Here is a 27,110-nt window from a genome sequence, read left to right on the forward strand (position 1 = left end):
TCTTCAAAAGGTTTGGTCGAAATAGGGAGCTGGCTGTTGAGCAAGGGAGATCTCCATCCCAGCTCCTGAATGCACAGCACACATTCACTCCAGCTCCCCAAGGATCCCGAGACCAGCAGGATGCCTCTGCGCCCAGAAGCGCAGGCAGAGAACAGCCCAGGGGCTCAGTGCTTCTCAGTTTTGGATCATCACTACCGTGCTGCCACAGCATACGGCCACATCCAGGACACCAGCACGTGCCGGCAGTGCAGGGCCAGCCCGCCAAGAACCGCCTCCTCCGGGTGAGGGTAACGGGGGCGCTGGGCTGTGCGCATGAGACACCCCTCACAAGAGGCAGGACGGGTGCCAGGGCAAGAGAGCAGGCTCTCACCCAGCCCAGGCAGCCAGTCTGCCCCCCCTGGATGCCAGACCTCTGCTTGTGGGTCCTCCCTATAGAGGGGATGGCCTTCACCCAAGGCTGGTACGGGGCCTCACTGGAAGAGCTCCCCTCTCCTTTCCCTGGGCTGGGTCTTTCCCTCTTGGAAGCCCCTCATGGGGTAAAGGCACGTCAGGCCGTTCCCTGGGAGGCAGATTTCTTTTTGGTGAGTGCTGGGACTTGTACCTTCACCTTGGCAGGAAGGGTCCAGCTCCCAGCCAAGGGCTGCAGCACAAGAGTGTTCCTCCACCCGCAGGTGGGACAGGCTTGCCCAGTGCCCACCTGGGCACCCAAGGGGACACTGGGATGCGCACCCCGCAGCATGCTGGTAAGAGTCCTGCCTGCCATTCCCACTGACGGCACACGCCTGCAGCACCGCAGGCCCCTACCAGCTCTCCCCACTTCAGATGGTGATGGAGTTAGTGCTGGAGAACTGAGATACGTAGGAAGCCAGGATGGGGTTGGTGGGAAGGACTTTGATGGGCAAGTCCCAGCTGAAAGTGTCCACTTCCATCTGCTCCACCCCAGTCCAGGTGACAGCCTCCGACTGGCTCCCACGAACCAAGCAAGTCCCCGCCGACTCCCCAGAAGTCACAAACTCAAAGTGCAGCCTCCACTTCAGGGACACTGTGGGCAAGAGGGGGGTCAGCAGCCAACACCACAAGGGACGGGGACAGCAGCTGCCTCAGCACTGGCTGTCCTGGCAAGGGGACACGCAAATAAGCCCACTCACGCAGGCCAGCTCCCTCCCACAGGACACAGCCCTGCTTAGCAAGGGCAGGGCTGGGGACATCGCAGTCCTCCTGCGGAGACAAGCAGGGGTGGGTCCCTTCCCTTGTGGCCACTAACCGATGTTGGTGCTGAATCCCGGGGTAGAGCTGAGCGGGATGGGCAGGCTGAAGCTGCTCTGGGCTGTGTGCAGGCAGGCCTCCTGATGGCGGGCATGTGTGCTGAAGGAGACGGGCTGCCCCCGCCGGCGCTGGAACTCCTCCTGGATGCTCTCCTCTGTCTGCAGGCTCACCGAGAACTGCAGGGCAATTGGCAGGGTGCTCGCTCTCACAACCTCACACAGCCCTGGTGCAAAGCCCCAGGGCCTCCATTTCCTAAACAAGCTCAGAACTGGAGCCCTTCCCCACCTCACACACCAAGGGGACCTCAGCTGGGCCCCACTAGAAACCCTCAGTGCAAACCCCACAGCAGCCCAGTGCCACCCCAATCCCTTCTCCCTCTCCCCACAGTGCCCTGAAGCCAGCACTGACCTGCAGACATGGGATGTCTCCTTCCGAGAAGTTAAAGGTCCCAATGACATCCTCCCCGATCTTATACACGGTCTTAAAGATGCAGAACGTTCCCACCTTCCCACGAGTGTTGCTGATGTTATATAGGTCTGTGGAGCAAGAGGGGGGTAATGGTTTGCAGCAGGACGAGGCTTTGCTCCGTACAGTGCTCTGCGTTAATCACAGAGCCAAGCAGACATGACCCCACGCCTGCTGCTTGGGTGTGAAGGACAGGCCCTGGAGGCAACATTCACTTTGGGAAACGCCTGCAGTGAGCAAGAGCAAACCACACGCTGGCTGCAGTATGCTGGGGAGAGGGTCTCTATGGCTGAATTAGGAATAGCCCGAGACTGGCAGGAAGGAGCCCATGGGAAACTGACCCAAGTGGGCCCTGATGGAGCTGCTCCGCAGCCCCAGTCAGAGCTTCGCTTTGCCAGCAGAGATTTTTGCAGCGAGCCCTGAGCTGTGCTTCACGCCCGGGTTAGGTCAGCAGGTTCAAGCAGGGGCTATGACCTACGCAGGCTGCGTCGGGAGGTGGCCACCATGAGCAGTTCTGTCGCCAAGTCCGCCAGGCGAGAGTCTTTCTTCAAGCCCTCCTCCTCCTCCAGGAAGGGGTTTGAGGGCGCAACGGCCTCATCCTGTGGGAACTGGTAATCCTTGAGCCCTGGGGAGAAGGCGAGACCGTCAGCGGGGCAGGGTGCAGCCTGGCCTGTGTCTGCAGGGAGGGCAGCGCGCGGCCTTACCATGCAGCACGAGGACACGGAAGGGAACGCGCAGCAGCTTGATGGGGGAGTTGACACGCTGGCAGCCGATGGTCAGCTTGTACACATACTTCACTGACTGTCCCCGGAAAGAGGGAGGGCCATCTATGGGCAGCGTCTCACAGTACGAATCTGCCAAGGAGCACAGAAAAGGTTGCTTTCCGAGGCCAAAAGGAAGCTCCTGAGCTGTCGCTCGCAGGCTCCCTGCACCAAGGGTTAGGAACAGCAGCGGGGCTGAGCTATGGACAGTGCCTGGTGCTTTCTGCCATCTCCTCTTTCCCACAGCAGGCCAAGCACATACCCGGCTTCCCTGCACCAGCATACTGCTCCTCCCATCACATGCGCCGTCAACCAGACATTGCTTCCAGCACATACAACCACACACACAAACTCTGCCTCAAAAGAATGTGAAAGATGTAAAATCCAGGAACACAAACACATGAGAGCTAAACTTACTCATCACGAGTTCAACCTGAATTTGCCTCTGCGCACTTCCTTTGCACACCGCTTTCACGATGCAGTCACATGCTGCAGTTTCCCCAGGGCCCTGCCCCACGCGGCAGACAAGCCGATCAATACCTCATGCCTCTTTTGATATCTGCTTTACACAAACCTCAAACTCAGCAACAAAAATTAGTTTCTTCCTGTGTTTTTCTCTGAAGCACCGTGTCTAAATGGCCAAGAAACAATTAAGACACCTTCACAACAACCTGTGGCATATCCCCCTTGACAGACTGATGACTTAGACCACAAAGCCTTTGTCTCCCGAGACCTCGGAGATGCCAGGGCCTGGCTTTACACCACATTCAGCCCTCTCAAAGCCCCTTGGCCACCACACAAACCCCAATGCTTCTCAACGCAGCGTGAACTCTTCTGCAGCTTTCCCAAACCGCATGCTGTATAACAAGAAAGGCGCAAACAGTGAACTGTGGAAAGTCTCCACCTCTCTGGCTTGCCCACCATGACGCAGATACACCCTGCCAGAGGAAGGGCAGCATCCTGCTGTGAAACCACAGATCCTTCCCCATGTCTGGCACATCCTAAACATGGAGGATTAGATTAAAAGCTAGGGTTACATTTTAAATAGAACCTCTAGATTTAAAATAGTAGAACTGCAAGGAAGAAAAAAGCCCATGCTAGTGCACAGCACCCACAGGCTGTCACACCTTAAAGCACAAGGCTGTCCCACTGGACCAGGGTGCAGATAAAGCTGAGAACTGTCCTGACAGGGAGGAAAATCGAGTTATTTCCAAGGAAGGAAGCAGACTGCTATAAACCCCTGTACCAGGTCTAACAAGAGTGCTCACAAAGATCTTCATGCCAAGCGAGGATAATCTGAGCAGAGACCACTGCTGTCTGAGGAGGATGGGCAGTTTGCTACCTGGCACAGGAATGCCAAGACTCGGGAAGTCCCAGCTTCATGCAGATCCCAGAAGGAAGCACATTCCTGGTGCTAAGGATGCCTGCCTTAGCCACCCGCTGTACCCTCTGGCTGGGCTCCCGGCCCATGTCCAGGCTGCTTCCATTTCCTCCCCTCTCTGTGATCTACCAAATATTTAAAGGTATTACAAAACCGGAGAGGAGGCAAAAACAGCCACAGAAATGACTTAAGGGCTTGAGAAAATGTTTTATGGTGACAAATTTAAAGAGCTCAGTCTGGGCAATGTGTCAAAGGGATGGGAGGTGAGTCAACTTCAAACATATAGGCACCATAACAAGGGCAAGATACTGGGGAATAAGCTAGTCAGCAACTGAAAACAAGGCCTTTTATCAAGAGACAGCCTGACACAACCTCAGCTATATGTGCCAGCTCTGGCTACAGTTTAATAACATAGTACTTTGCTGAAGCAGAATTAAGATTTCTTGGGGGTTTTTTTGCCTTTCCAAACTGTGCAGCAAAACTCAAAACTTCTGAAAAACAGGAAATGAAGAATTAAGATACACACCCACACAGCCTTAACTCTGCCTCCACAGAGCTGGCAGGAGCTCCTAGGAATGATCTGCAAGCGTGCCAGCTGCAGTCTCGCGTGAGAGGAGCAGCACCGCAGGCCAACAGGATTGGTGTGAGCAGCCTGGCAGAGCCGGGGCTGTGATATGGCGGTTTCAGTGCTAAAAAGCCCAGTGCTATGCACAGTGGCATCACACGCAACACATGCAATGGACGCGTGCATCACACCCACAACGGGAAAGGCCATAACATACAGCCAAGGAACCTGAAAGTGTGGAAGAGTTTGTGTCCTTCCTACGGAGCTGCATCCAAGCACAAGTGTCACCCAGTGGCAGAGTGGACAGACACACACACAATACAACATCACTGGGAAGGACAGACTATCGCTAGCTTAGCTGGGGGCTGAACAGCTTCTGCCTACAAAGCCAGCACACAAGGAAATCCTCTCAATCCATCCCAGCCACCTGGAGGTTGGACTGTAGTCACTGATCTGCTCTCCCAGAGACTGCTGAGCCTGCCTGAGACGCTCCAGGAAAAGGGGCTTCCCCCTGCTCCTGGGGAATGGATGCTCCAGTCCCACACCTGCCAGCAGTGAGGAGCACAGGAGAATCCAGGCGAGCCTCAGGGCAGCTAAGATTTCTGCCTCTTCCTCCTCCCTGGCATGGGCACTTTCAGAAAGCACAGGGGACCTTAGCTCCGATGTGGCAGGGCCAGCTTCTTTCCCCCGCACGCTGCTGTAGAATAGTAAGTAAATAACTAAACGTGCTCAGATGATAGGCTTTGCAGTTTAGGAGGCACAGCCCCAGACAGCACTGCCCCACCCCTCTAACCACCTGGCCAAGCCAGCTTGGTTTCACCCTGTCCGCCTTTCCCTCCAGTCAGGTCCCTCCAAGTCTACAAAGGCGGGAGAGCCCAGCTTCAAAACCAGCCATGTCACAGCCCATGGCTCCTTGGTCTCGCTTGCAGCTCTGCTCTCCCCTCCCCAGAGCTCAATGCTCCAGCGGAGCCCCCTCCACTACAGGCACTGCCTCTCTGCTCCCGTTGCTCTGTGACTTCAGAGGTCTCTGTCAACCAGCAAATCCCTAGGACAATCCGAGGAAGCTGTCCCCGCGCTGCCCCTAACGTTATGCTGCTGCCAGACCATGGGCTGCTGGAACGCAGAGGAAATCTGACACAAACTGACAGGCTGAGCCACGCAACCACTGACAAAGACAACAGCACATACTTGCATTTTCACAGCTCCCTATTCAGGTAGAAGAAGCTGCCTGGAACAACAAAAATGAGTTGCTGCAAATTCCTTGTGAAAAGGGTGAAAATTTCTCTAAAAAGCAAAAGGGAAAGTAGTGATGAAGGAGAGCTTAAAGGCGACCCACTGGAAGGACACCGTTGGAGGGCTTTGGAGACATGGAGAGCTTTGAGCAGAGAAGATGAGAAGTGCTCACTTTTACAGCAGGAAAACTAGAACAGGCAGAAGACTCTGATCTCCTGGACAGCCACAACCTGAAGAGGAAGCGTGGACCTTCAGAGGATGCCAGGCTAAATGCCAAGAATACTCTAGTGTGGCTGAAGAAATAAAGGCAAGGAAATGCAGGTGTGTGTAACCGTTCCTTCAGCTGCAGCCAGGTATTTCAAAACGTTTTATGTCTCGCAGCTACACAACGGACCTGCGGCAAAGGATAGGCCAGGGGCAGGACTGAGGGACACATTGCAGCACGCTGCCCTCATACGGTGGAGAACAGACTCTGGACGATGCAGTAGTTCTTAGCACTCATGCTCCCACCAAAGCACCTCGCCTTCTGTGAGCACCAGAGTCTCCCACTTGCAGCACTCAGGTCTGCAAAGCCAGCTTGGAGAGCAGGGCTCACCAGAGGTGAGCTCTCTGAGCAGGGGAAGAGAAGACAGGACTCACAGGACTTTGACTCCCCGGGATCCAGTCGCAAGTCACAGAAGAGAATCTTTGGTGGAGTGGACAGGATACACTGACCCCGCTCTCCTGGAAGAGAAGAAGAACCATGTGAATACTGCCCAGCCTTGGGGCCCAGGTCGAGGGGGACACTCACCATGCCCAGGCCAGCTGGGCCTTATCCTCACAGGGAGGAATGGGGAGGAGAAGGGGTCGAGGAGGAAATATACCCCGGTTAGATCATGAGACATTCCCAGAACAGCTGGACAGACAATTCTCACATTTTGCTCCAGCCTAGCGCCACTTTGATCTCAGTGTTAACAAGGTCCTGCAGCAGCCATCACCAGGGAATCACACAACGAAAGCAACACAGACTTCCCACTTGCTTCTATGTCTGCTGCCCTCAAAACACATGTTATAGTCTGCTTGACTCCTGCTCACTGCGCTCTCACCGTCCCTACCCAGGGTTTACAGGAGTAGCACTCACCTCTGTTGGGGACGAAGACTGTCTCGTTCTCTGCCTGCACGTCGTGCTTGCTGCCATCAGAGGGAGGGAGCGCTACCCGGTTCTCGCTGGCGTGAAACTGGCAGTGGATCTGGGCACTAGCCCACGCCAGCATCTCACTGAGAGCAAAGAAGACCAACACTCATGTCTGTGCTTTAAACCTGGATTACAGCAAGCATGAAGTGACATGCAGAGCAGCACTCTGAGGCACCTCTGGTGATAATGCCACCATCAGGGAAGTGGGCAGACTCAAAACCAACGAATATCTGCAGCCTGGGTTCAGCTGCCCCAGCTCATAGCACCTGGCTGCCCCAAGCTCAACACTCCTCAGGGCAGACAGGGCACAGCCATGCTCCCTCCCCACAGCACCGTCTCCCTCAAGAACATCAACTTCTGGTTGCGTCAGACCAGAGAAGGAGGTTTCCGGGTCCTTCATAAGGACCTATTTTCCCCTCATGATGCAAGGGATTCGCTGACGGCTATAGGAGAGGTGAAGGTGTCATTTTGCCCCCTCTCTGTACAGCCACAAGTATTGGTCGCATCCAGCATGAAAAATAGTCTTACGGTTTGGTCTCCGCTATGACCTCAGCCATTCCACGGGGCATTTCCCATGGCATTACTGACACCTTTCAGTTTCCAAAACACTCATCTGTTTTTATTTCAAGAGCAGTCTCGTTAATTTAGCCAGTGTATGGTTCCTCTTGTGTTTCCTAACATCACAATCCGATTAGTAAGCACTGACACCAGAGTTTTAGGTGGCACAGGGATTTTTTGTGGCACACGGGTATCTCTCGATGTGACACATCAGAGCAGCTGCACATCTAGATGAACCGGAGAAAAAAGGCGTGCTGCATTTGTTTCAGCTGACTAATAATGCGCTATTTGATCTTTCGTATGTGCTGGCTGCCTTTACCCAAACACGCGTTGCTTACTCTAACCCCACAACTGTAATTCTGCATCTTCACAAGTCCCAGTGTGGCTTTTCCATAAGGGCTGCCCTAAGGTTTTCTGTCATAAGGTATCTGCTATATGGAAACAGAGCAATGCTTAAGAGACAATGTTTACTAATTTTATATAAGCTTAGCATGATTACAGTACCTTCAAACACTGTATTTTGAATCTTTTTTTTCCCCCCCCCGTTTATTTTCAGTATTGCCCAACAATATGCCACTGGATTGTTCTCTTTTTTTTAACCAGATGCCCAAACAAAATTTGCATGTGCCTTCCTACCAGCAGACCTGGCTTGTCCAGCTGGCAGGGCGCAGCAGGATCCTGCACTGGTGCTGAAGTCATTTCCCTCCTCTCCCACCTCACCCTACAACTCCTGTAGCCCACAAGCGCTGTGCTCCACCAAGCCTTTGGGCAGAAGAGCTTTGTTTCTTGTACGCCTCGTACACCACAATCGAATTCACTTTCTGCCATTTACTTACCGTCCTTCAGTTCTGTCCTATGCTTGAAATGCGTGCCTCTCAGTTCCTCCACCTGCGCCACAGCTTTTGCTAGCCCTGAAAGTTTCCAGTCCCCAACAGGTCTATCTGCCTGTTGCAGTGACTGTGCTTTGATCTGGCTCCTGCCTTTACGCAACCCACACCTTCAATTTCCAAACCACCGATCTATTTGGTGTTGCCACTCGTATGACTTAGCCAGGTCTTGTCAGTTTGGTCACCTGCTTTTTTATTTTAAAAACTTTCCTTTTTCCAAGAGGCAGTTTTCTACGGACCACAACACACCTGAAGTTCACAAATGAAGCTCCCGTAACTGTGCCGCAAACCTCCAAAACTGCTCCACCTGGTACCTTTGCAGTCCCACGTGTTTCGGAACCAGGAAAAACAGCACTGACACCACACAAGACAAAACTCTGCAAAGCTAGATGCTTATGCCACAGCTGAATTTCTAAGCTGACTTCAGCAGGCAAGAGGAACCATGAAGAAAAGAGGGAAAGTTAAGGAAGGAAATAAACAAAGAAGCCCTATAGTGGTAATAGAAGAGACTGCTTTGCTGCTGCTGAGACTGCAAGCAGTGGAAGTTGGTCCACCAAAACAATCACGTGTCAAATGCGTACTGGTGATGAAAAGGTGCTGAAGCTGACAGGGCTGGAAACAGAAACTTCCCAGGAACAGCCTAAGATGAGAAAGCACTCTCCACCTCCTGGAGAATGGGACAAGGCCACACACTCAGCGGACATGGAAGCTTTGGGTGACTACTTAAGATGTGGAGTCACCTCCTGTGAGCCAATATAGGAAGCTCCCATCTTCTCGTGTTTCCTCAACACCTATTTCGGGCACAGCAATGATAAGGGGAGAGGCAGCGCTCAAAGACTGGGCCACAGAAAATGCTGCTGCAGAGGGCTGCCTATTCCTCTCTATGGGCAGGCTCACCCCTTTGCCTGCCAGCTCTGGAGGCAGGGATCACACAGCGCACTGCTGGACAGAGAGAGCTCCTTCCATAATCATAGGAAATAATGGCATTGTCTGGATGTTGCCCTGTGAGACTGTCCCCCTGGTGTAACTAGATATCCCGCTTTCACAGCCAGTTTGGCTTCATTTTCTGCCTGTAACCACGTCGCTGAGGGCTCACCTGAGGGGCAGTTAAGAGCATCTCTAACTGCCTATTTTTCTTCTTGTCTCTTTCTTGGGGGCAGAAAACCAGAATAATTACCTCAGTTTCAGCCCTGAAATAGTGATGGCGCAAAGCACACTTAAGGGAGTACCTCGGGCAAGGAAGTCACCAGTGGCTGAGCTGGCACCATTGCTCCACAGCCCAGCCATGACTACATCTGGCTGCTCAGGAGGGTGGGAGGGCCATTCCCTCTGGAGGGACCCAGACAGCTCTGCCACTTCGAGGCTTCACACACAGAAGGGCCCACCGGCGTGGGCTACCGTACCTGCTGGCGGAGGTAGACGAGGCTGATAACGGGTTGGTGAAAGTGATCACACACTCCAGCACCTCCCCGGCCAGAAAGACAGGCCCGCGGCCCAGCTTGGCCAACACCTCGATCATGGCTTGGACAGCCCTGCTGCACACCTGCCAAAGAAAACCCCAACAGTGGGCACGGAGAGAGGGCTAGGCGCTGTAACAGGGGGGGGAATGGCAACAGCCAGGCTGGGCACATGCACACCGGGAGGTCAGGGAGAGCCCCAGCTCTAGACACAGCACACAGACATGTACAGGGGGTCAGGGACAGCGCTGGCCTTGCACACGCACACACACACGGGCTGGGGCAGAGGCAGCCCCAGCCATACACACACGCACACACACACACACACACAAGAGGTGTGCAGGGGAAACACGCACAGCCCTGGCCGTACACATACATACACCCCCCCACCTCCCTCAGCCCCACTCAGACGCAGGGGGGGTGAGGACGTACTGCGAGGGGTGAGGGACAGCCCTGCCCTGCCCCGTCCCGGGGAGCTCAGGGGCGGCCTCGGCCGCAAACACACAAACGTAACGGCCCACCAGAGGGGCCAGGGACACAGGACCGCACGACCCCCGCCCCAGGCCGCCCCGGCCCCACTCACCGCCGCGCACAGGCCCCGCTCGCCGCCCCACGCCGCTCCGGGCCCGGCTTCTCCTCAGCCGCCCAGCGGCTCTCCCGACCTGCTCGGCGGGGCTCGGGGCCCGCTCGGCAGCGCTCGGGACTCGCTCGGCGACTCTCGGGCGCCGCTCGGCAGCGCTCGGGACTCGCTCGGCAACTCTCGGGCGCCGCTCGGGAACTCTCGGGCAGCGCTCGGCATCTGCTCGGCAACGCTCGGGCGCCGCTCGGGAACTCTCGGGCGCCGCTCGTCAGCGCTCGGCGGGGCGCCCTGGGGATCGCAGGTCGCGCCGGCGGCGGGGCGGGTCCGGGTTTCCGGACGCGCTCGGCGGCGCGCGGGGCGCCGTGCCCCGGGGGCGCGGGCGGGGCGGGGCGGGGCGGGGCGGCGCGGCGCGCGCGGTGAAGAGGGCGCGCGCGGGGCGGGGGGCGGCGATGGCGGCGGAGGCGGCGGCGGGGCCGCTGGTGCGGCGGTACGAGGGGGCGGCGCGGGGCCGCGGCGTGGCGGCGGCCGGCTGGCGCGTCTGCCTGGCGCACCGCTTCGAGGAGCCGCGGCAGCCCTACGGCGCCGCCGACGTGCCGCTCCGCGACGTCCTGCGGCACATCGGCCTCGCCTTGCGGTACGGGGGTGGAGGGGGGAAGCGGGGACCGGGAACACCCCGGGAGCGGGGGAGGGGACCGGGGGTGTCCCGGCGGCAGGGCGTCGGAGCACGGCGCCGCGCTCGAGCCCCTCGGGGCTGTGGGCGGCCCGCCCCGGGGCGGCGCCGGGGATGCCCCGGTGCGCGGAGGAGAGAGTGCGGCGGATCACGGAAGGCCCCGGGCGGGAGGGAGCCGCTCTCCTCCCGCCCCGAGCTGCCGGCACCCACCCGCCTGCCCGGCGCCAGCGCTGGCAGCACTGGTGAGGACTGGCCGGAGCTGGGTCAGGGGCAGCACCCAACGCTCGGGCTCCCCAAAAGCCAGCGGGAGCAGGGAGGGCTTGGGGCATCGTTTCTGGGGGTCGGGACCCCCATCTCCCCCCCTCCCCGCAGCTTGCTGCTGGTGCCCGCCGCTGCCGCATCTTCCCTGGCCAGCGTCAGGTGCTCGGCCCCTCGCAGAAGGCACCTTTCGGCGGATGGGGATTAAACTGGAGGTTAATTGGGAGGATTTTTGAAGTGCCGTGCGCTATAGCAGGTTTGGGAACAGGGACTTCTCCTGGCTTTGTGTTAGGGTGAGCTGGAAGTAACAGCAGTGTTATTTTAACCTTTAAAACTGCTGGCTGGGTGCTGGCAGTGTTTGTGTCCCCATCAGGCTGAACGTTGAAACCCATGACGGTGTGATTTATTTCCTTGTGCTTGCTTTTTATCTCCTGCCTCCATTTTCTGAGCCTTTTCCTGCTCGATGTCCTTGGAGGTTGCTGCTTGCAAAGCTGGTTCCTGCAAAGCCTGATGAAGGGATAGATAGCGGACTGCTTTGGGGTGCACGGCACACCGGTCTGACCTGAGACATCCCGACGCGAGCCTGGGCATCCGGGAAGGCAGAGCGTGGGTTGTGTGCGGGAGATAAAAGCGTCTGGAAAAGCTGCCACAGCGGGTTAGGGATGAGCTGAGCGTGTGGGTAAGCGTGAAGTTCTGGTGGGGTGAGCGGGGAGGAGAGGTGATCCCCTCCGTGCTGGCCTGGGGAGGCCGCTCCTGGCCAGTTCTCACTGGCGTCTCAGAATGGAGGCGGCTTGTACTGGTCTTAGAAAAAGGTTTTAAGGGCTTTTCAGCAAGAAGCTAATAGTCACGCCACTGCCTCTTCCCCCTGTTCAAATTTAGGAGGTAATTTGGTTGTCATCAAAATACTTGAGCAGGGCAAAGCTTCATTGCAAGGAGACTCCAGCCTAGAGAGCGGAGGAGAGGAAGGGCCAGAGTGGCGAGAAATACCTGCTTGGGTTTGAATTAAAACCTGAGGGCAGCGGCGTTGGCTGGCGAAGGGCAGCTAATGCAGGGATGCGAGGATGTGCAGGAGGCTGCATGCTCCTGGTGTTGGTGGGCTCCTGCGCGTCTGCCCGGCGGAGGCAGTCAGCTGGTGGAAGCCCGTGTGCTGGTGCTGCAAGAGGAGCCTGGAGCTTGGTCCCATGGCACAGCGCGTGGATCTGAACCTCTGGAGCCATGCAGGTTGGCGTGCCCTCTTCCAAATGACCTGTGATGAGCAGCAGCCCCTCTCTCAGGGGCACCTGTGCTAGGGCTGCTCTCAAAATCTGGAATGGCTTGGTGCATCAAGTGCAAGGTCACTTGGTGCAGGTGCTCGTACCTCCTGAGATGGCTGGGAGCGCCTTGGGGTTGCTGCATCTCTTTGGACGAGGAAGTCTAGGGCCTGCAGAGGAGCTACCACATCCTGGATTGGCGTGGCGGTGTGTTGAGTTAAACCTCTGGCTGATGGGTGTCCCCTGCTGCAGGTGGTAGGGCTGGCTGTGCTGACAGCCTTGGGGTGGGACTTTTGTTCATCGGGGCTCATTGGGGTAGCTCCTTTGTGGGGACATCCACAGCTTCAAATCTGGAAATAAAAGGTCATGCGAACATTAGGGCTGTGGTGGGTGCTGGGGCTGGCAGGGCAGGAGGAGAGGTGCAGGTTTCCGCAGAGGTAGCTGGTGTCCCCTGGGAGGAGGTCATGGCACGGATCTGGAACAGCTGGGTGATGTCTGGACAGGTTTTAATTCCACTGCCAATTTCAAGGGAAAGAAATGCCCTCTGGCCCTGGCAGGGCTTTTGGTGCTGCAGAACATGAAGGCTTTCTCCTGGTTATTCTGCAGTCCTGGCAGAGCTGTTAATAGCCAGCAATTGGGCATCGACCACCTCCTCTTGGCTCGTGCGATCTTGGGAGAAGCTGGCAGGGGAAGCATTTGCTGTTGAGATGGCAAAACAGCTTGGGCAGTGGCTGGCTGTAAATCCCAAACCTCTCCTGCTGCATGCTCCTGGAAGAACCGCTTTTTGAAATCCCTCTGTCACCTCCTTTCCAAGGAGCCGGCATGCCCTGCCGGGCCGGGCTGTAGCCGCTCTGCCTGGGCACCTTATTTCCTGTCGCCAGAAACCTGCTGGGGAAGCAGCTGGGTTGGTTCCCTGACGCCGGGTTAAAAAAAAAAATCATTTCCTTGAGAGAGAGAGCACGCTGCCAAAATCTTGCCTCAGCAGTGTAAAGCCAGGGCTGTCTCAGCTGGGAGAAGAGCAGTTGCAGCAGATGTAGCTTGAAGATAGGGGCAGGCCCTGATGTGGGGCGGTTGTGCAGGACAGGCTGGTTCTCGTGGTGCCCTGGACCTCTGCAGGCAAAATTTCCTTAAACGGTCAAACATGAAGGTGACTGTGTAGGAATGGAGAATGGGCTGCAGTCAGGTCCCTTGAAACTGCAACCCGGAAAGTCTCACCCCGAGAGGGATTTGAGGACCTTAGGTGTTGGTGAATAAAGGTGAACGTCCAGTGACCACGCAGCCAAAAAAGCAAGTGTGGGTTGGTTTTTTTGGGGAGGAGTGTGTAGGAGCAGGGGGTGTCATGGAAGAGCCTCTCCCCCTTGCTCCTGGGGGTACACATCCTGGGGGATTAGTGCTCACCCATCACCACCGCAAGCCATCGGAGCGGGACGGGCTGTGTGCTCCCGGCTGTGATGGCTTTCTCCTCTTGGCCATATGGCATCGGTGCCTCCAGGTAGCTCAGGGACACTGCCCACCGTGGGGGCTCCTGTGGCCCTGCTGCCCACCTGGCACCCAGGGCTGTGGAGCCACCGGTTGGTTCTGGCCTGTCTGTTCACTGGGGGAAGTTAAGCAGCTTCTTCTGGTCTGGTAGCTGGTTTCCATATGCTAATTGTCTCCGTATGGAAGATTTAACTTGGGGCGGTTCATTAGCAAAAGCCAGTCCTTTACAAGCGCCGACTTGGAACCCAGCCCTAGTCCTCTTGCCCGGAGTGGTGCCGGCACACCCAGCCCCTGTTTGGGTGTCTCTCGATTCCCAGGCCTTTGGGTGAGAAATTATCTGATGGGCAGTGCCTGGCTGCGCAGCTGGTGTGCGAATGGAGCTGGGTCCCCGGGATCCTGCCGGCTGTAGACAGCAAGCATTGCCTCCTCCAGGGCTGCCCCGTACCATCTGCCCCTGGGGATGTGGCACTGGGATGTGGCAGGGCTGTGTGTGACAATGGGGACGTGGAGGTGGAAGAGCAAGGCTTACGTTCCCTGAGCAGCTTATGGCTTCCCTGGGCTTGTGCCTCCACCCTCAGACCTTCCTTAGCAGGATGTGCCCTACCAGGCATGGAGGTGGTGGCGGTGGTCCTTGTGTGTATTCCCACTTCCCTATGAGCATCTGGGAAAGCCTCCCGCCCCTGCACGAGCTGGGAGCCCTGCTCTCGGGTATTGGAGCGCTCTGTTTTAGTGTTGTGCCCTTGCAGTCAGCCCAAAGCTGCCTGAGTTCTGCCGACTCGTGTTTGCTGACCAATACACACTGCAGATGGATGGCAGGGGCTGCCACCACACGCGCCCTGGGACACGGGTTCCCGTTGTACATCTCTACAAGAGGGACAGCTGCAACATGTGCTGGTCCCGTCCTCCTGCACAGTGACCGAAAGGACAGTGGCACCAGCACCGGTCTTCTTTCATACCTCTTTTCCTTGCAGATACTTCAGGTGGTGGTACAAGAAGACCCGCATAGAGAAGAAATCTGCCTTCATTGACCTCTTGTGTGCTGTTCCTCTGCAGCAGATCTATGGTCAGCCTCCAGTTTGGGCACGGGGGTGGTGCAATGCCCAATGTGCTGGGTGGGCAGGAATTCGTATGGGCCCATCAAGGTGCTAGAGGGGGTGAGCGGGTCAAGGAGCTTCTGGGGTGTGGGCAGTGCCGGGGGCCCCCTGGAGCTGCACGGGGTGGCCCTTGGGCCAGACCCCACCATGGGGAGGAATGGGGTGCTAATTTATGGTGTCTTTGCCAGGGTGCCCGCTGGGCGGGATCGGGGGAGGCACCATCACCCGTGGCTGGCGGGGCGAGTTCTGCCGCTGGCAGCTGAACCCTGGCATTTATCACTACGAAACGGTCATCGCTGACCAGGTAGGTGCAGCAGGGCCTGTGTGGGGTGCGAGTGGCACTGCAGCAGCCTGCGCAGTTGGGGCCTCTGCCCTTGGGCTCATCTCATCCCCTCCATGTGCTCCTCTCCTCCCCAGTTCACGGTGTGCCTGCGTTGCAAGGGGCAGACAGTTTACCAGCAGGTCCTGTCTGTGGAGAGACCCAGCACTCTGCAGGGCTGGAACTGGGGCTTCTGTGGCCACTACGCCTTCTACCATGCCCTGTACCCCCGTGCCTGGATGGTCTACGAGCTCCCGGGGCAAAACGTGGTGCTCACTTGCCGCCAGGTCTCTCCCGTCATCCCCCATGACTATAAGGTAAGGAGGCGATGGCCCCGCGCTGGTTGCAGCCTGTCCCATGGGAGCGCTGGGCCACACCGCGCTTCAGCAGCGTGGCTTGTATGGAGCAGGTTGGCAGGGATTTGGCAGAGCTGCTGGCATGGTGGGGCGGAAAGGATTGGCACAGCAGAGATGGGGCTGTCCTGTGAGATGCTCCCCGGACAGGCCCTTGGCTGGCTGAGCTCGGTGCATCCCATCTGGGTAGCAGAGGCTTGGAGTTCGTGAGTTTTTTGACCCCTGAGCATTGCCTGTGCATCTGGGGATGCTGCAGTAGAGGAGTTCCTTATCCCTCCTGCCCTGAAGACATCCTGAAGACAGCCAGGCTTGCCACCTTGTTAATGTTCTTTCCCAGACTGGTCTCTTCTGTCTAAGACCCTGTCCCTAGTGCCAGCTGCCATGTGTACAGCAGCGGGACCCTGGAAGGCTTTGCCCCCCCCGGGGGCACTTGGTGTTGGAAGGCTTATCCCTTTTTGCTTGTGCTTAGCTCTGGCAGCTGCTCCTTTCCCCTCTGACCTGTGCTTTGACTCTTTGTACTGCTTGTTCCTTGCCTTTGGTTTTGTCCTGTGATCATCCCAGCTCCTGTCCACCTGGAATGGCAGGTCCAGAGCTGTGGCCTTACTGCCTGGAGGATCCGGTGGTAGCGTTTTGGGAAATCCTCAGCCTGTACTTGTGGGTTGGTTTGTCAGCTGAGTGTTCCTGAGAGTGTTTTAGCTGGCTTTTGCCTGCCATCCCGAAGGGAAGAGCTGCTTATTAGCTGGGCTTTCCCAGCTGGGCTTTCCCAACATTTCCCTGTGTCTCCGTTCAGCAATGCTCCCAGGCAGGAGGAACCTCCGCAGCAATGCGGAAGCTGAGGATGGCAGCAAGGGATGCCTTGCCACTCCCGCACGCTGCTCCTGCTTGCTCCCAGCCCTGGGCGAGGGTGGCAGGCTGCACTGCCAATATGCCTGACCTTCCTCTTACCCCAGCGAAGCACGTGAGCCTGTATCAACCTGTTGAGCAGATGGGTGGTGAGACACCCATCTGAGCCTTAAACGCTGCTTTCCATCTGTGTATTGCTCAGTGTGGGGTTTGCTAGCCCAGGGCTTGTGATCTGAATTTTGTATTGCCTGGTCCCCAAATTACTCTGCTTCCGCTGCTGCTCCCCAGCTTGGCAAGGGACTCCAAGGCAAGAGTTGTTCCTGGTGCTCTTGTTCCCGCTGCATCCCGCGTGGTCTCCCCAGCCGTGGGAGAAGTGATGCTCTGACAGCTAACTGTGGAGTGCCAGCCCTGTACACGGTGTTGTCTGTCTCTGCCAGGACTCCAGCCTGCCAGTGGGAGTGTTCATCTGGGAGGTGGAGAACGGGAGGGACGAGGATGTGGATGTCTCCATCATGTTCAGCCTGCAGAATGGCATGGGAACGAAGGAGGACAGGGGCGGAGGGCACTGGAACGAGCCCTTTGCCTTCGAGAAGGAGGGCGAGCGGGTTGCTGGAGTCCTGCTGCACCATTGCACACGTGTGAACCCCTTCACCCTTGCCATCTCCGCCCGGGAGAAGGTAAAAGGCTGGCACCGGTGGTGTGGCTTCTGCTGGGGGCGTGGGGTTGTACAGCCATGCTGATTGTGGGGGGGACTGCTTCCAGGCAGCTGGTAAAGGATGGGTGTGCAATGAGTTGGGGTCAGCACCAGTCCTCAGCACTTGCCTGACTGCTGGAGCAGGAGTGGGGACATGACTTCCCTGAGGGCACCCTCTTTGAGGGTGAGTGCCAGGAGAGAAGCTGTGGGTGAAGCTTGCAGGACAGCAGGTGAGTAGGTTTGGAGTTAGCATTGCTATGCAGCATGTGGGGAGTGAGTTGAGGGTGGCAGGGGGGCCTGCCTCTGCCCCTCAAAAGTGCCAGCCCCTGATGATGCTCTTCCTCTCCACAGGCTGGCACGGAAGTCACCCACTTCACGGCATTCAATCCCGTGGGATCGGGTAGAGAGGTGTGGCAGGACCTCTTGCAAGACGGCCGGCTGCATTCCCCCAGTGGTGAGTCCCCCTGTCCTCTGTGGGCTGGGTGGAGGGGGAACAGGGGTGCATGGCCACGCTGGTGGTGGGGCACAAGATACCCAAGCAAGGGCGGGTTTCCCTTCGTCCGGTTGCCTCGGTGCCATTGCAAGAAGCTCTGGGTGATGCCGTGGCTCGTTCCCAGCTTTAGCCTGTGTCTGAATTTCCTGTTGCTTGTCACGCTGTCCTCGTTGTGGTTCTTCAAAAGCTGTTGGCACCACTTTGAAGCTGTTCTCAGCTATATTAATTGCATGTGCCAGCGTCATCTTAGTCTGTATAGGGTTGCACACTGAGTTGAGATTTCTGCTGAGTAGCCATGGTGATGCCCAGCCACCTTCCCTGAGTTCCTATTGCCAGATCCGTGAGCTCGGCCCCATCAGATTTGTTCTAGCGGGTGTTTAGCAGTACTTGGGGTTTGGTGCTGCCATCATTTGCAGTCCTCTTGTTACTACATCAGTTCCCTGAAGGTCTCGGGTATTCCCTTGATACTTCTGCATCATCTCAGTTGTCTGCTTGCTCCCTTGGCAGAAGCCTTGAAGTAGAGTGGTATCTCCCAGCCCTTGCCGCTAACTTATTGCAATAAAAGATGACAGTTTGCCTAATGTCTCTGCCAGCTTTTGAACGAGGATGATGCTGACAAACTAGTGATGCTGGCACTGGGCCTTTGCAAGATTTCTTGGAGCTTAAGTTATGTAAATAAAGTGTTTACATAAATATTTCTGGAAAACTAGATGCACTCGGAGCTCTCCAGGCTATTGGGATGTGGTTTTCCTTTGTGCGTGCCAGGCATTATCATCGTCAGGATCTGTGCTTCTGTTAAATTGTTGCTTTAATGAGTTTACCTGGTACACATGTCAGAACCAGCATATAATTATGCAGCTGCCTCAGGGCTTTTCTTAAATACGGGCACAGTTCAAGCACCCTGCAAAAAGCTGGAAACGATGACTGTCACTAGAAAGTCACAGTGTCTCTGAGTGCAGTGCGGTTACAAAGTCATGGGGTGCTCTGTCCCTTCCACTTGTGCCTGGTGGCTTTTCCTGCCTGATTTGTTTCTCTGCTTTGATGACTTGTTTTTTTTTAACCCTTCCGCCCATGTCAGGTATTTTTTTCCTGCTTGCAAAAAGCAGTTACTCACGTGCGGTAATGTCATCCCTTAAAACCCTGGGGATGTACCCTCCAGGTTGTAAGGGCACTGCGGGATGCCCAAATAGTCTTGTTCCCCTTGGGGTGCATGGGAGTGTCAGTCGCCCCCTGATAGGGCTTCCTTGGTCACTTATGAATATTTTTTTTTTTTCTCCGGCAGGTAACAGCAGCCCAACGGAGAAGGGGGAGCTGACAGCAGCAGCGGTGTGTGCCAGCTGCAGAGTGCCTGCCCAGGGTCACAGGACACTGGAGATGGCCCTGGCTTGGGACATGCCCCGTGTTCACTTTGGCTCCAAGGAGAAGCTGCACCTCAGGTGCGTGGGTTGTCTCCAGTGGGGTCTGTCTCATGTCCCCAAAGCCCCCTTCTCCCTGCCTCTGGGCTTGAGTCCTGCCTGGGGAGCCTTGTGCCACCCACTCCCTGCAGTCGTGGCCCTGCCAGCTCACGGAGGGGGCCCTCTCCCCAGCCCTTGCTCCTCAAAATCCCTACATTAGCAGTCGTGCTATTCCGGTGTTCATTATAGTCCAGCCCCTCTCCCATGGCCAGGTGGGCTTCCCAGCCTGAGCCAGCAGCATACTCACCAAACCTCCGCTTGGCAGGCGGTACACCCGGTTTTTTGGCAGTGGAGGTGATGCTGCTCCTGCCCTGTCACATCACGCCCTGACGCACTATGAGGAGTGGGAAAGGAAGATCGAAGCATGGCAGAAGCCCATCCTGGAGAATAGGTAGGGTATAGATGGGAGCAACTTCCTCGTGGCCTCCTGGGGCTGGTCAGAGCAGGAGCATCACCACCTTGGTTGACTTTCCCTCTTGCCTGCAGCCAGCTGCCTTCCTGGTACAAGTCGGCCCTCTTCAATGAGCTGTACTTCGTGACAGATGGGGGGACCATCTGGGTGGAGCTGCCCCCGGACTGCTGTACCGAGGACCTGCAGGGGCCGGCGGGGGCTGGCCTCTCCCACCTCCTCCCTGTCCTGCGGGAGTACGGAAGGTTTGCTTATTTGGAAGGTAACTTGCAGGGATGAGTTGGGACCATCCATCACAACCTCTCCCCATTGCTGTCACCAGGTGTCTTTAACCTGCCATGGGGATGCTTTTTCACACCCTGATGGGTAGGAAGCAGTACTGTTCCCAGCAAAACCCCTTGCAGGACCAAGCCCTGTAGGATATGGCATGACGCCTTCTCCAGACCCCTGGGTGCTATATGTAGAGAATAAAAAACATTTCTAACAGGAGCCCCTGCCTGTGCTGGGGAAGAGCCCACCCTCCTGGGCCATGTGGGAGGGAGGACCTGCCTCTTTTTCCCCTTCCTGTGGCAGGTCTCCCATCCCTCACCATCCCCCTGGTCCTTCCAGGCCAGGAGTACCGGATGTACAACACCTACGATGTCCACTTCTACGCCTCCTTTGCTCTCGTCATGCTGTGGCCCAAGCTGCAGATCAGCCTGCAGTATGACATTGGTGAGTGACCCAGGAGACCCTGGCTTGATGCGTGATGATGTTTTCATCTAGGGAGGAGATGGAGGATTTGGGACAGCATCTGCCGTAGGAATCTGTGCCGTGGTGCCAGCATCCCCCACCAGCTCCTCTGCTGGGGCCAGGACTTGTAAACCCCCAACGGTGCTGCCTCTCAGCATCTCTCTGTCCAGCACTGGGATGCCTTCTTGCTGTACTGGGGGTGCACAGCTGGCTCTGCCTGCCCTGGGGGAGTCCCTGGTCTTAGCTGCTCTCTCCATGCCCCTTGCAGAGGAAAAGCATGGAGCTGTTTGCAGACCCTGATGGTTTGGGTGGGCTCAGAGGCTGCGTGGTGGTGGCCCAGCCAGTGGTGGAGCACAACCCTTTGCTGGGCTGCGGGAGGGCTGAGCCCACTGGGGTTCCCTCCCAGCCCTGCGTGCTGCCACCACCTTGCTTAAGGGAGTGGTGACAGCTGTATGTCCCCTGCTGAGGGGAGACTGGGAGCAGCTTGGTGTCCCCTCAGCCCTTTTCAGAGGGCTGTGATCTTGCAGCTGGAGCCCCAAAGGGCAATGTGACATGCTGGTGCCGGTGGCCCTGCCTGTGCCTGGAGTTTGCCGCTGCAGTGCCTGCTGCCTTTCTAATGTCTCTCACTCTGTGTCCTCTCTAGCTGTCACAGTAGTGAACGAAGACGTCCAGCCCCGGCAGTACTTGATGTGTGGTCAGACAGCACAGGTGAAGCTGAAGAACGTGGTGCCACATGACATTGGGGACCCAGGTGAGGGGTCTGGCTGGGCCTGCTGGTGGGCAGAGGGGGTGCAGGGCTGCTCACACCACTTTCTCAGGGTAGTTAACTCCCAAGCTGTGCGAAACAAGTATGGTGCATGGGATACACTGTTTGTTTTCTGGGAATGAAAAGCTCGGATACTTTGGGGTGGTGATGAAGACCATGCTGCATGGAGCTTGTACAAGGGAGACATAGGGAAGCTGTGCAGTAGCGGGAAGGCTGCTTTTGCTCAAGGTGGCACAGGACGCAACGTGTTATTTTAGTGCTGTTTGATCACAGCACCCTTGGGACCTTGCTCCTGGGTGGGAGAGGGGACGTTTGTGGCTTGCTGCCCTGCTGCATCCGCTCTGTCCTTGCTTAGGTGACGAGCCGTGGCAGCGTGTCAATGCCTACCTGATGCACGACACGGCTGACTGGAAGGACCTCAACCTGAAGTTTGTGCTGCAGGTGTACCGCGACTACTATCTGACACATGACTCCCTGTACTTGCGGGACATGTGGCCAGTCTGCCAGGTACTGGGAGGGGATCAGAACATTGGGCATCTCCCCCTTCTTACTTCTCTTAGGAGCTGTGCAACATCCCAAGAGGATGGATGCTCCCGAGAGCAGGGTGTGAGGGGCAGCCAGGATGCAGGGGCTGTGTGACCATCTCCTGCCTCTCCCACAGGCTGTGATGGAGTCGGAGATGAAGTTTGATACGGATAATGATGGGCTCATTGAAAACGGTGGCTTTGCTGACCAGACATACGATGCATGGGTGGTAAATGGAGCCAGGTGAGCAAGAGAGGCAGGTCGGTGTTGGAGGTGGGGAGCGTGGGCTGGGGAGGTAGCTCAGAGCTGGGACTGTGGTCCCCATCTCTTGTGGGAGCTCCATGCAACCCGCAGGGTGTCCCACGTTGCCGACGGTGCTCTCTTGTTGCTCCGGCAGTGCGTACTGCGGCGGGCTGTGGCTGGCAGCTGTCTGCATGATGTGCAAGATGGCAGAGGTGCTTGGGGACACTGAGGTCCGGCAGAAATACACAGCCATCCTGAGCAAGGGCAAGGAGGCATTTGAGAGGATGCTCTGGAATGGTGGGTGCTCGCTGGTGGGGAACCACACTTGACTGGCCATGTGCCCTTGGGAGGGGAGCAGCTCTTCCTTGGGTCTCGGAGCCTTGCAGGGGATGGGTGAAGGAGGGGAGATGCCATCCCTCCAAGTGGAGGGGAAGGAGTGGGTACCAGGGAGGGAACAGAAAAGGTATGGCGGTTTGGGAAAGGAAAGAGAGGAGAGCCTTCAGCAAAAAGCTGCGATGCTTCTGCCTTGGGGTGGAGTGTAGGGACAGCACACATGAGCTGGGGTCCTAAACTATGGATTGAAAACTGTTTCCTGCCTTTTTTCCAGGAAAATACTATAATTATGACAGCAGTGGGAATGACACCTCTAGCAGCATCATGTCAGACCAGTGTGCCGGGCAGTGGTTTCTCGGGGCTTGTGGTCTGGACCAAGGGGAGTTTGAGGTAAGAGAAGGGACAGCCTGGTGCAGGGTGGGGTGAGATGGGACCTGCGTCTGGAGGAGAGCAGCAGGGCTGGCATGTGGCATGCGTTAAACGTTAGGGGCTGGTGTGGAGGCTCCAGCCCGCTCCCCTGTAGCAGTGCATGCTCGGGTGGAAGCTGTTGGATGCACATGGGTGCAACTCACCTTAAACCAAAATCTGCTCAGGGAGAGGCCATGCAGCAGGGGTGTGTAACGACCGTCAGCTCTGGCACACTTGGAGGAAGGTCCCAGTGAGATTTGCTCTTGGCAAGGTGCTATTTGTTTAAAAACAGGAGAAAAAAGCGTATGAAACTTTCCACATGTTATTTGCTGCCCAGTTTAAAGTCCTGAATGAATATCTGAGGGAAGGAAGGCTTTTTTAGGGCCCTAAAGTCTGTTGCTCTTCAGTTGCAAGAGAAGAATTGGCCAAAGACTTCTCTTGTCTGATGGGATGGTAAGAGCAGCTGCTGGCGGTGCAATACCTGGAACAGAGCTGGGAAGTGGAGAGCCATTGTATGGGTTACTTATGACCCTTAGACAGTTGTCAGACCAAAGCTCTTTGTGGTGGTGATGGACAGGCAAACACTTCGGGTGACTGAAGGAAGGAATAACTCTTGGCTGTGTGAGGGTGATGGACCATTTCACCGTCTGCTGGTACCAGAGGGGAGCTTCAAGTGACCTTTCCTAGGAGCAGCTTGTACTGAACGCTGTGGGATTTAATGAGAAATGGGCACTTGGTTGTGCCCTCCTGCATTTATCCCAGTGTGGGTACCTAGAGCGTGGGGACTGGGGCTGTTCCCAGGGCTCCAGGCAGGATCTGGCCCAGACCTCATGTGATAATACCCAAACATCCCTTTTGGGGGTCGGCAGTAAACCTGGTGCAGTCCAAAAATCTCACTTGCTTTTCCATAGCCTCAGACTTTTGTTGCTGAAGGTGGCACTCTTCTCTGCTGGCGGGTGAGCTTTCAGCTCACTGGAGATGGGACTGGTGAACTTCTCTCTTCTGCTACTACAACCGTCAAGGGTTTTTTTCCATGTATTTTATCCCTTGCCTGGCTGGCAGCACTCCTGTTTGTAACCTCATTAATGCATTCCTGCTGCGTGTACAGGTCAGTAGTGAAATACAAAGTAGGAAAAGCCTGTGACCCCGGTCCTGAAGAAATTGGTCCCTGAAACCTTCTGCCAGAGACGGCTGCTTCACCCCACCCCTCTGCTGACTCCTGCTTCCTAACAGCGCTTGAGCTCATCTCCAGAGCCATACCGGGAAAAATGACTGTGTCGGATGCTTGGCTTTAGTGTAGATAAAGGGGATCTGCTGCCTTTCCTTTGAGTCTACCAAAGCTGTCTGGTTGGGCTGCCCAGCCTACCTTGGCAAGCTCCCATCTGGTGTCGTCACACCTCCCACTTCCCCTGGCTCTGGTGGTACCAGACTGGCAAGAATGGTCTGGCACATCCCTGGGCTGTGCTGATGAGCTGAGAGCCGCCTGGCTCTTCCCTTTCTCGCAAGTAGATGTCATGATTGCTCCATGACATTGCTGATCTTGGTCATCCTGCAAAGTTCTTGTTATGGCTTTCTCGCCATCAGGTGGGTGTGGATTGGACACAAGCCAGCCCTCCCCTTGCAACATCACAGAGTCTTGAGCTTTGCTTTTCTTACCGAAGCAGTGACTTCTGCTGCACTGACACCTCCCAGTTTTATTCCCAATAATGAAAGCAGTGCAAAAGCTTTTATTTACTTTCAGCTGTGCACAAAGGCTTTTCAGCTTAATGCAGTCCTTGCTGTGTTGCTCCTCCACTGCTTTTTGTTTGGCTGGCAGGTGTTTTCATGCTCAGGTGGGGTTGGTTGGTGGGGGGTTTTTTTTTCTTTGTGGGGTTTCTTTTTTTTCTTTTTTGGCAAGAGCTTACTCAGCGTGGTACTTCAGTCTGTTCTTGTAGCTGTTTTGAGCCCTTGGTCTTAGTTTTTTGAACAACTTTTTTATTTTTTTCGTTATCGGAGGGGGAATTTTTTTACTTCCTTCTGATAATCTTCTGAAATGGCTGTTTATCCAGCGAGCGTTATTGACCTTCTGTGAGTCTTTAACTTTCACTTGGGATAACAGTTTCAAATCTCTCCTACCAGACTCAGAAAACCGTGAAGCGTCTTGTGCATCTCAGTCTGACCTCTTCATGCCCAAGCAGCCCCTTGTCTCACCTCAGACTTCCCTTGGTCCAGGCCATGAACTCTTGCATCACCGCCCGATTACAAAATTGGGAGGATTAAAGCCCTTTTGAAATCAGTCAAAACTGAGCCCTGTTTTTTGTTTTTCCCCTGAGCTGAAGCTGATTCCCAGCATTTTACCCAAACAAACCTACCCGTATCCACAACATTCACTTTGCAGCTGCAAGATGCATTCCGATCTCATCAGACCGGCTTTGCCATAGTCTTTTTCTTTAGCAGGAAGATACCTCCAGCATCACTGATCCCAGACTATCCTTTGGCCACCTCTGGCCAGTGTCCCATCTCTTGTATGCATTGCAATGCCTCTTGTAGCTGGTGCAGGTGGGCTGAAAGACCAGCACAGCAGTTTTACCAGGAAGAAGTCCGGGCCTTAAAGAGCTGTTCACCTGAGAAACGAGCAGTGGTGAACATAAACCAAGATGAGGGTGGTGTACTTGGCCAGGTCTCCAAAGCAAAATCCCAAGCGATGTGGGGGGTTTGGCCAGTGACTGAAGGTGAGAGGCTGTTTATAGAGACACACTAGTTGGATGAGCTGTCAGCCCCCCTAGGAGGAAAGTGGAATGAAGTCCAGCATCTCTGCTGTTGAGCAACTGCTTTTTTTTTTTCTTTTTTGTCTTTTCGGGGAAAGAGGCTTCTTTACTTCCTCTTGTTATTTTCCTGAGGTGGCTGTTTACCCAGCGAGCAGTGTTGACCTCTTTCTAATGGAAAACTTAACCCTGTTCTCTGGAGACCCAGCCTGAAGGGTCTGTGTGAGCACTGAGTCCAAAGCCCTCTCTTTCTCTCTACACAGGTCTTCCCCAAGAGTCATGTTGTCAGTGCGCTCAAGACCATCTTTGAGAAGAATGTCATGAGCTTTGCTGGTGGTACCATGGGAGCGGTGAATGGCATGAGACCCAATGGGGTGCCCGACACCTCCAGCGTGCAGTCCGACGAGGTGTGGATCGGTGTGGTCTATGCCTTGGCTGCCACCATGATCCAGGAGGTGAGTGGCGATGCCGCACCCCTCGGCACATGCCATCTCCTTGCACTCTGTGGATGGGCTGATGGTTGTCTTCCCTCTGCTGCAGGGACTGGTGGAGGAAGGCTTTCGTACGGCGGAGGGCTGCTACCGGACGGTTTGGGAACGGCTAGGCATGGCTTTCCAGACACCGGAGGCTTATCGGGAGAAGAAAGTCTACCGCTCGCTGGCTTACATGCGGCCACTTAGCATCTGGAGCATGCAGCTGGCCCTGGAGCGCAGAGCCGGCCAGGTGCCAGCACCTGGGCAGCCCCCCCAAGTCCCCATCCACCCTTGAGCCTGGTGGCACTGAGCAGGGCAGTGGGTGCACCAGGGGGCTGGGGGGGGCCTCAGCTGGCGGGCAGGGACCCTTCCCTCCCCCTTTTTGATAATACATTGCTGTTTTCCTTCCCTACCTCCACTACATGCCCTTCACCTCAGGGGGCTTCCAGCCACCGATGCTGAGCACGAGAGGGGACCAGAGGTGCAGGTGATGTCTCCTCGGAGAGGAGAGGGGTAGGATAAGGAGGCACTGATGGAGCCTGTGCCTCCCCTTCCCCATCACTCAGGGCTCTGACAGCCTGCAGGACCCCCAGCTATCCTCCAGCGGAGCTTGTACCTTGCCCGGGAGCACAGGAGACCTCTCTCCTGCGGTCAGCGGGCCGGGTAAGGTGGGAGCTGGTCTGCAGGGCAAAAAAAAAAAACGTGTGAGTGTATGTGTGTGTGAGGACATTGGACTGGTGCACGCAGGCACGTGGATGCTGGAGTTGTCCCTCCGTTGTGTGACACAGCAAACAGACTGGCTGTGCCCCAGGGCACCAGCCCCAGGAGAGCCTGTGGCAGATACAATCCCCAGGGGAGCCGGGGCTCCCCAGCCCGTGACAATCGGAGACCAAGCAGCAGGTCCTGGTCTGGTACCATGGCACCCCTCCCTGCTGGCACCAGGGGCAGGCAGCGGAGCATGTTTTAGAGGATGAATCATTTTAAGTTCTTAATAAATTTGTCCAGCTGTCTCTCCTTCTTGTATGTTTTCTCTGTCAGGGGGGCAAGCTGGAGGAGTGAGCCTCTGTTGCTGACCCTTTTCTTCCTGGGCTGGGATGGAGGGCTGGGGATGCAGCGGAGGGGGGAAGCCCTAATTGTAGGCTTGCTCTTGTGGGGTTTTGCTAACAGGAGCAAGATGAGCCTTCCCCACCTCCGGATATAATGGTGGGAGAGACCTGCCCCTTGCTCTCTCTTCTCCTGCCTG

General features: G+C 56.2%; 2 protein-coding genes across 2 annotated transcripts; one reads left to right on the forward strand and one right to left on the reverse strand.

Moving 5' to 3' along the window:
• Window positions 1-50: 50 nt before the first annotated feature.
• Window positions 51-9,886, reverse strand: RGP1 (RGP1 homolog, RAB6A GEF complex partner 1). The gene is made up of 8 exons (XM_059833749.1): window positions 9,694-9,886; window positions 6,792-6,928; window positions 6,311-6,394; window positions 2,436-2,585; window positions 2,210-2,356; window positions 1,675-1,802; window positions 1,265-1,442; window positions 51-1,042 (listed from the first exon to the last, which is right to left on the reverse strand). Exons 1-8 carry the CDS (start codon window positions 9,807-9,809, stop codon window positions 819-821), a joined length of 1,164 nt encoding a protein of 387 aa, XP_059689732.1. The 5' UTR covers window positions 9,810-9,886; the 3' UTR covers window positions 51-818.
• Window positions 9,808-26,212, forward strand: GBA2 (glucosylceramidase beta 2). The gene is made up of 18 exons (XM_059833422.1): window positions 9,808-9,858; window positions 10,789-10,961; window positions 14,956-15,047; window positions 15,267-15,382; window positions 15,496-15,714; window positions 17,031-17,270; window positions 17,639-17,741; window positions 19,063-19,216; window positions 19,500-19,625; window positions 19,721-19,905; window positions 20,253-20,357; window positions 21,019-21,126; window positions 21,497-21,648; window positions 21,803-21,909; window positions 22,064-22,206; window positions 22,517-22,632; window positions 25,658-25,849; window positions 25,935-26,212. The coding sequence occupies exons 1-18, from the start codon at window positions 9,808-9,810 to the stop codon at window positions 26,160-26,162; spliced, it is 2,610 nt and encodes an 869-aa protein (XP_059689405.1). The 3' UTR covers window positions 26,163-26,212.
• Window positions 26,213-27,110: the final 898 nt, after the last annotated feature.

Source organism: Gavia stellata, chromosome Z, assembly GCF_030936135.1.
Source record: "Gavia stellata isolate bGavSte3 chromosome Z, bGavSte3.hap2, whole genome shotgun sequence".
Classification (NCBI taxonomy): domain Eukaryota; kingdom Metazoa; phylum Chordata; class Aves; order Gaviiformes; family Gaviidae; genus Gavia; species Gavia stellata.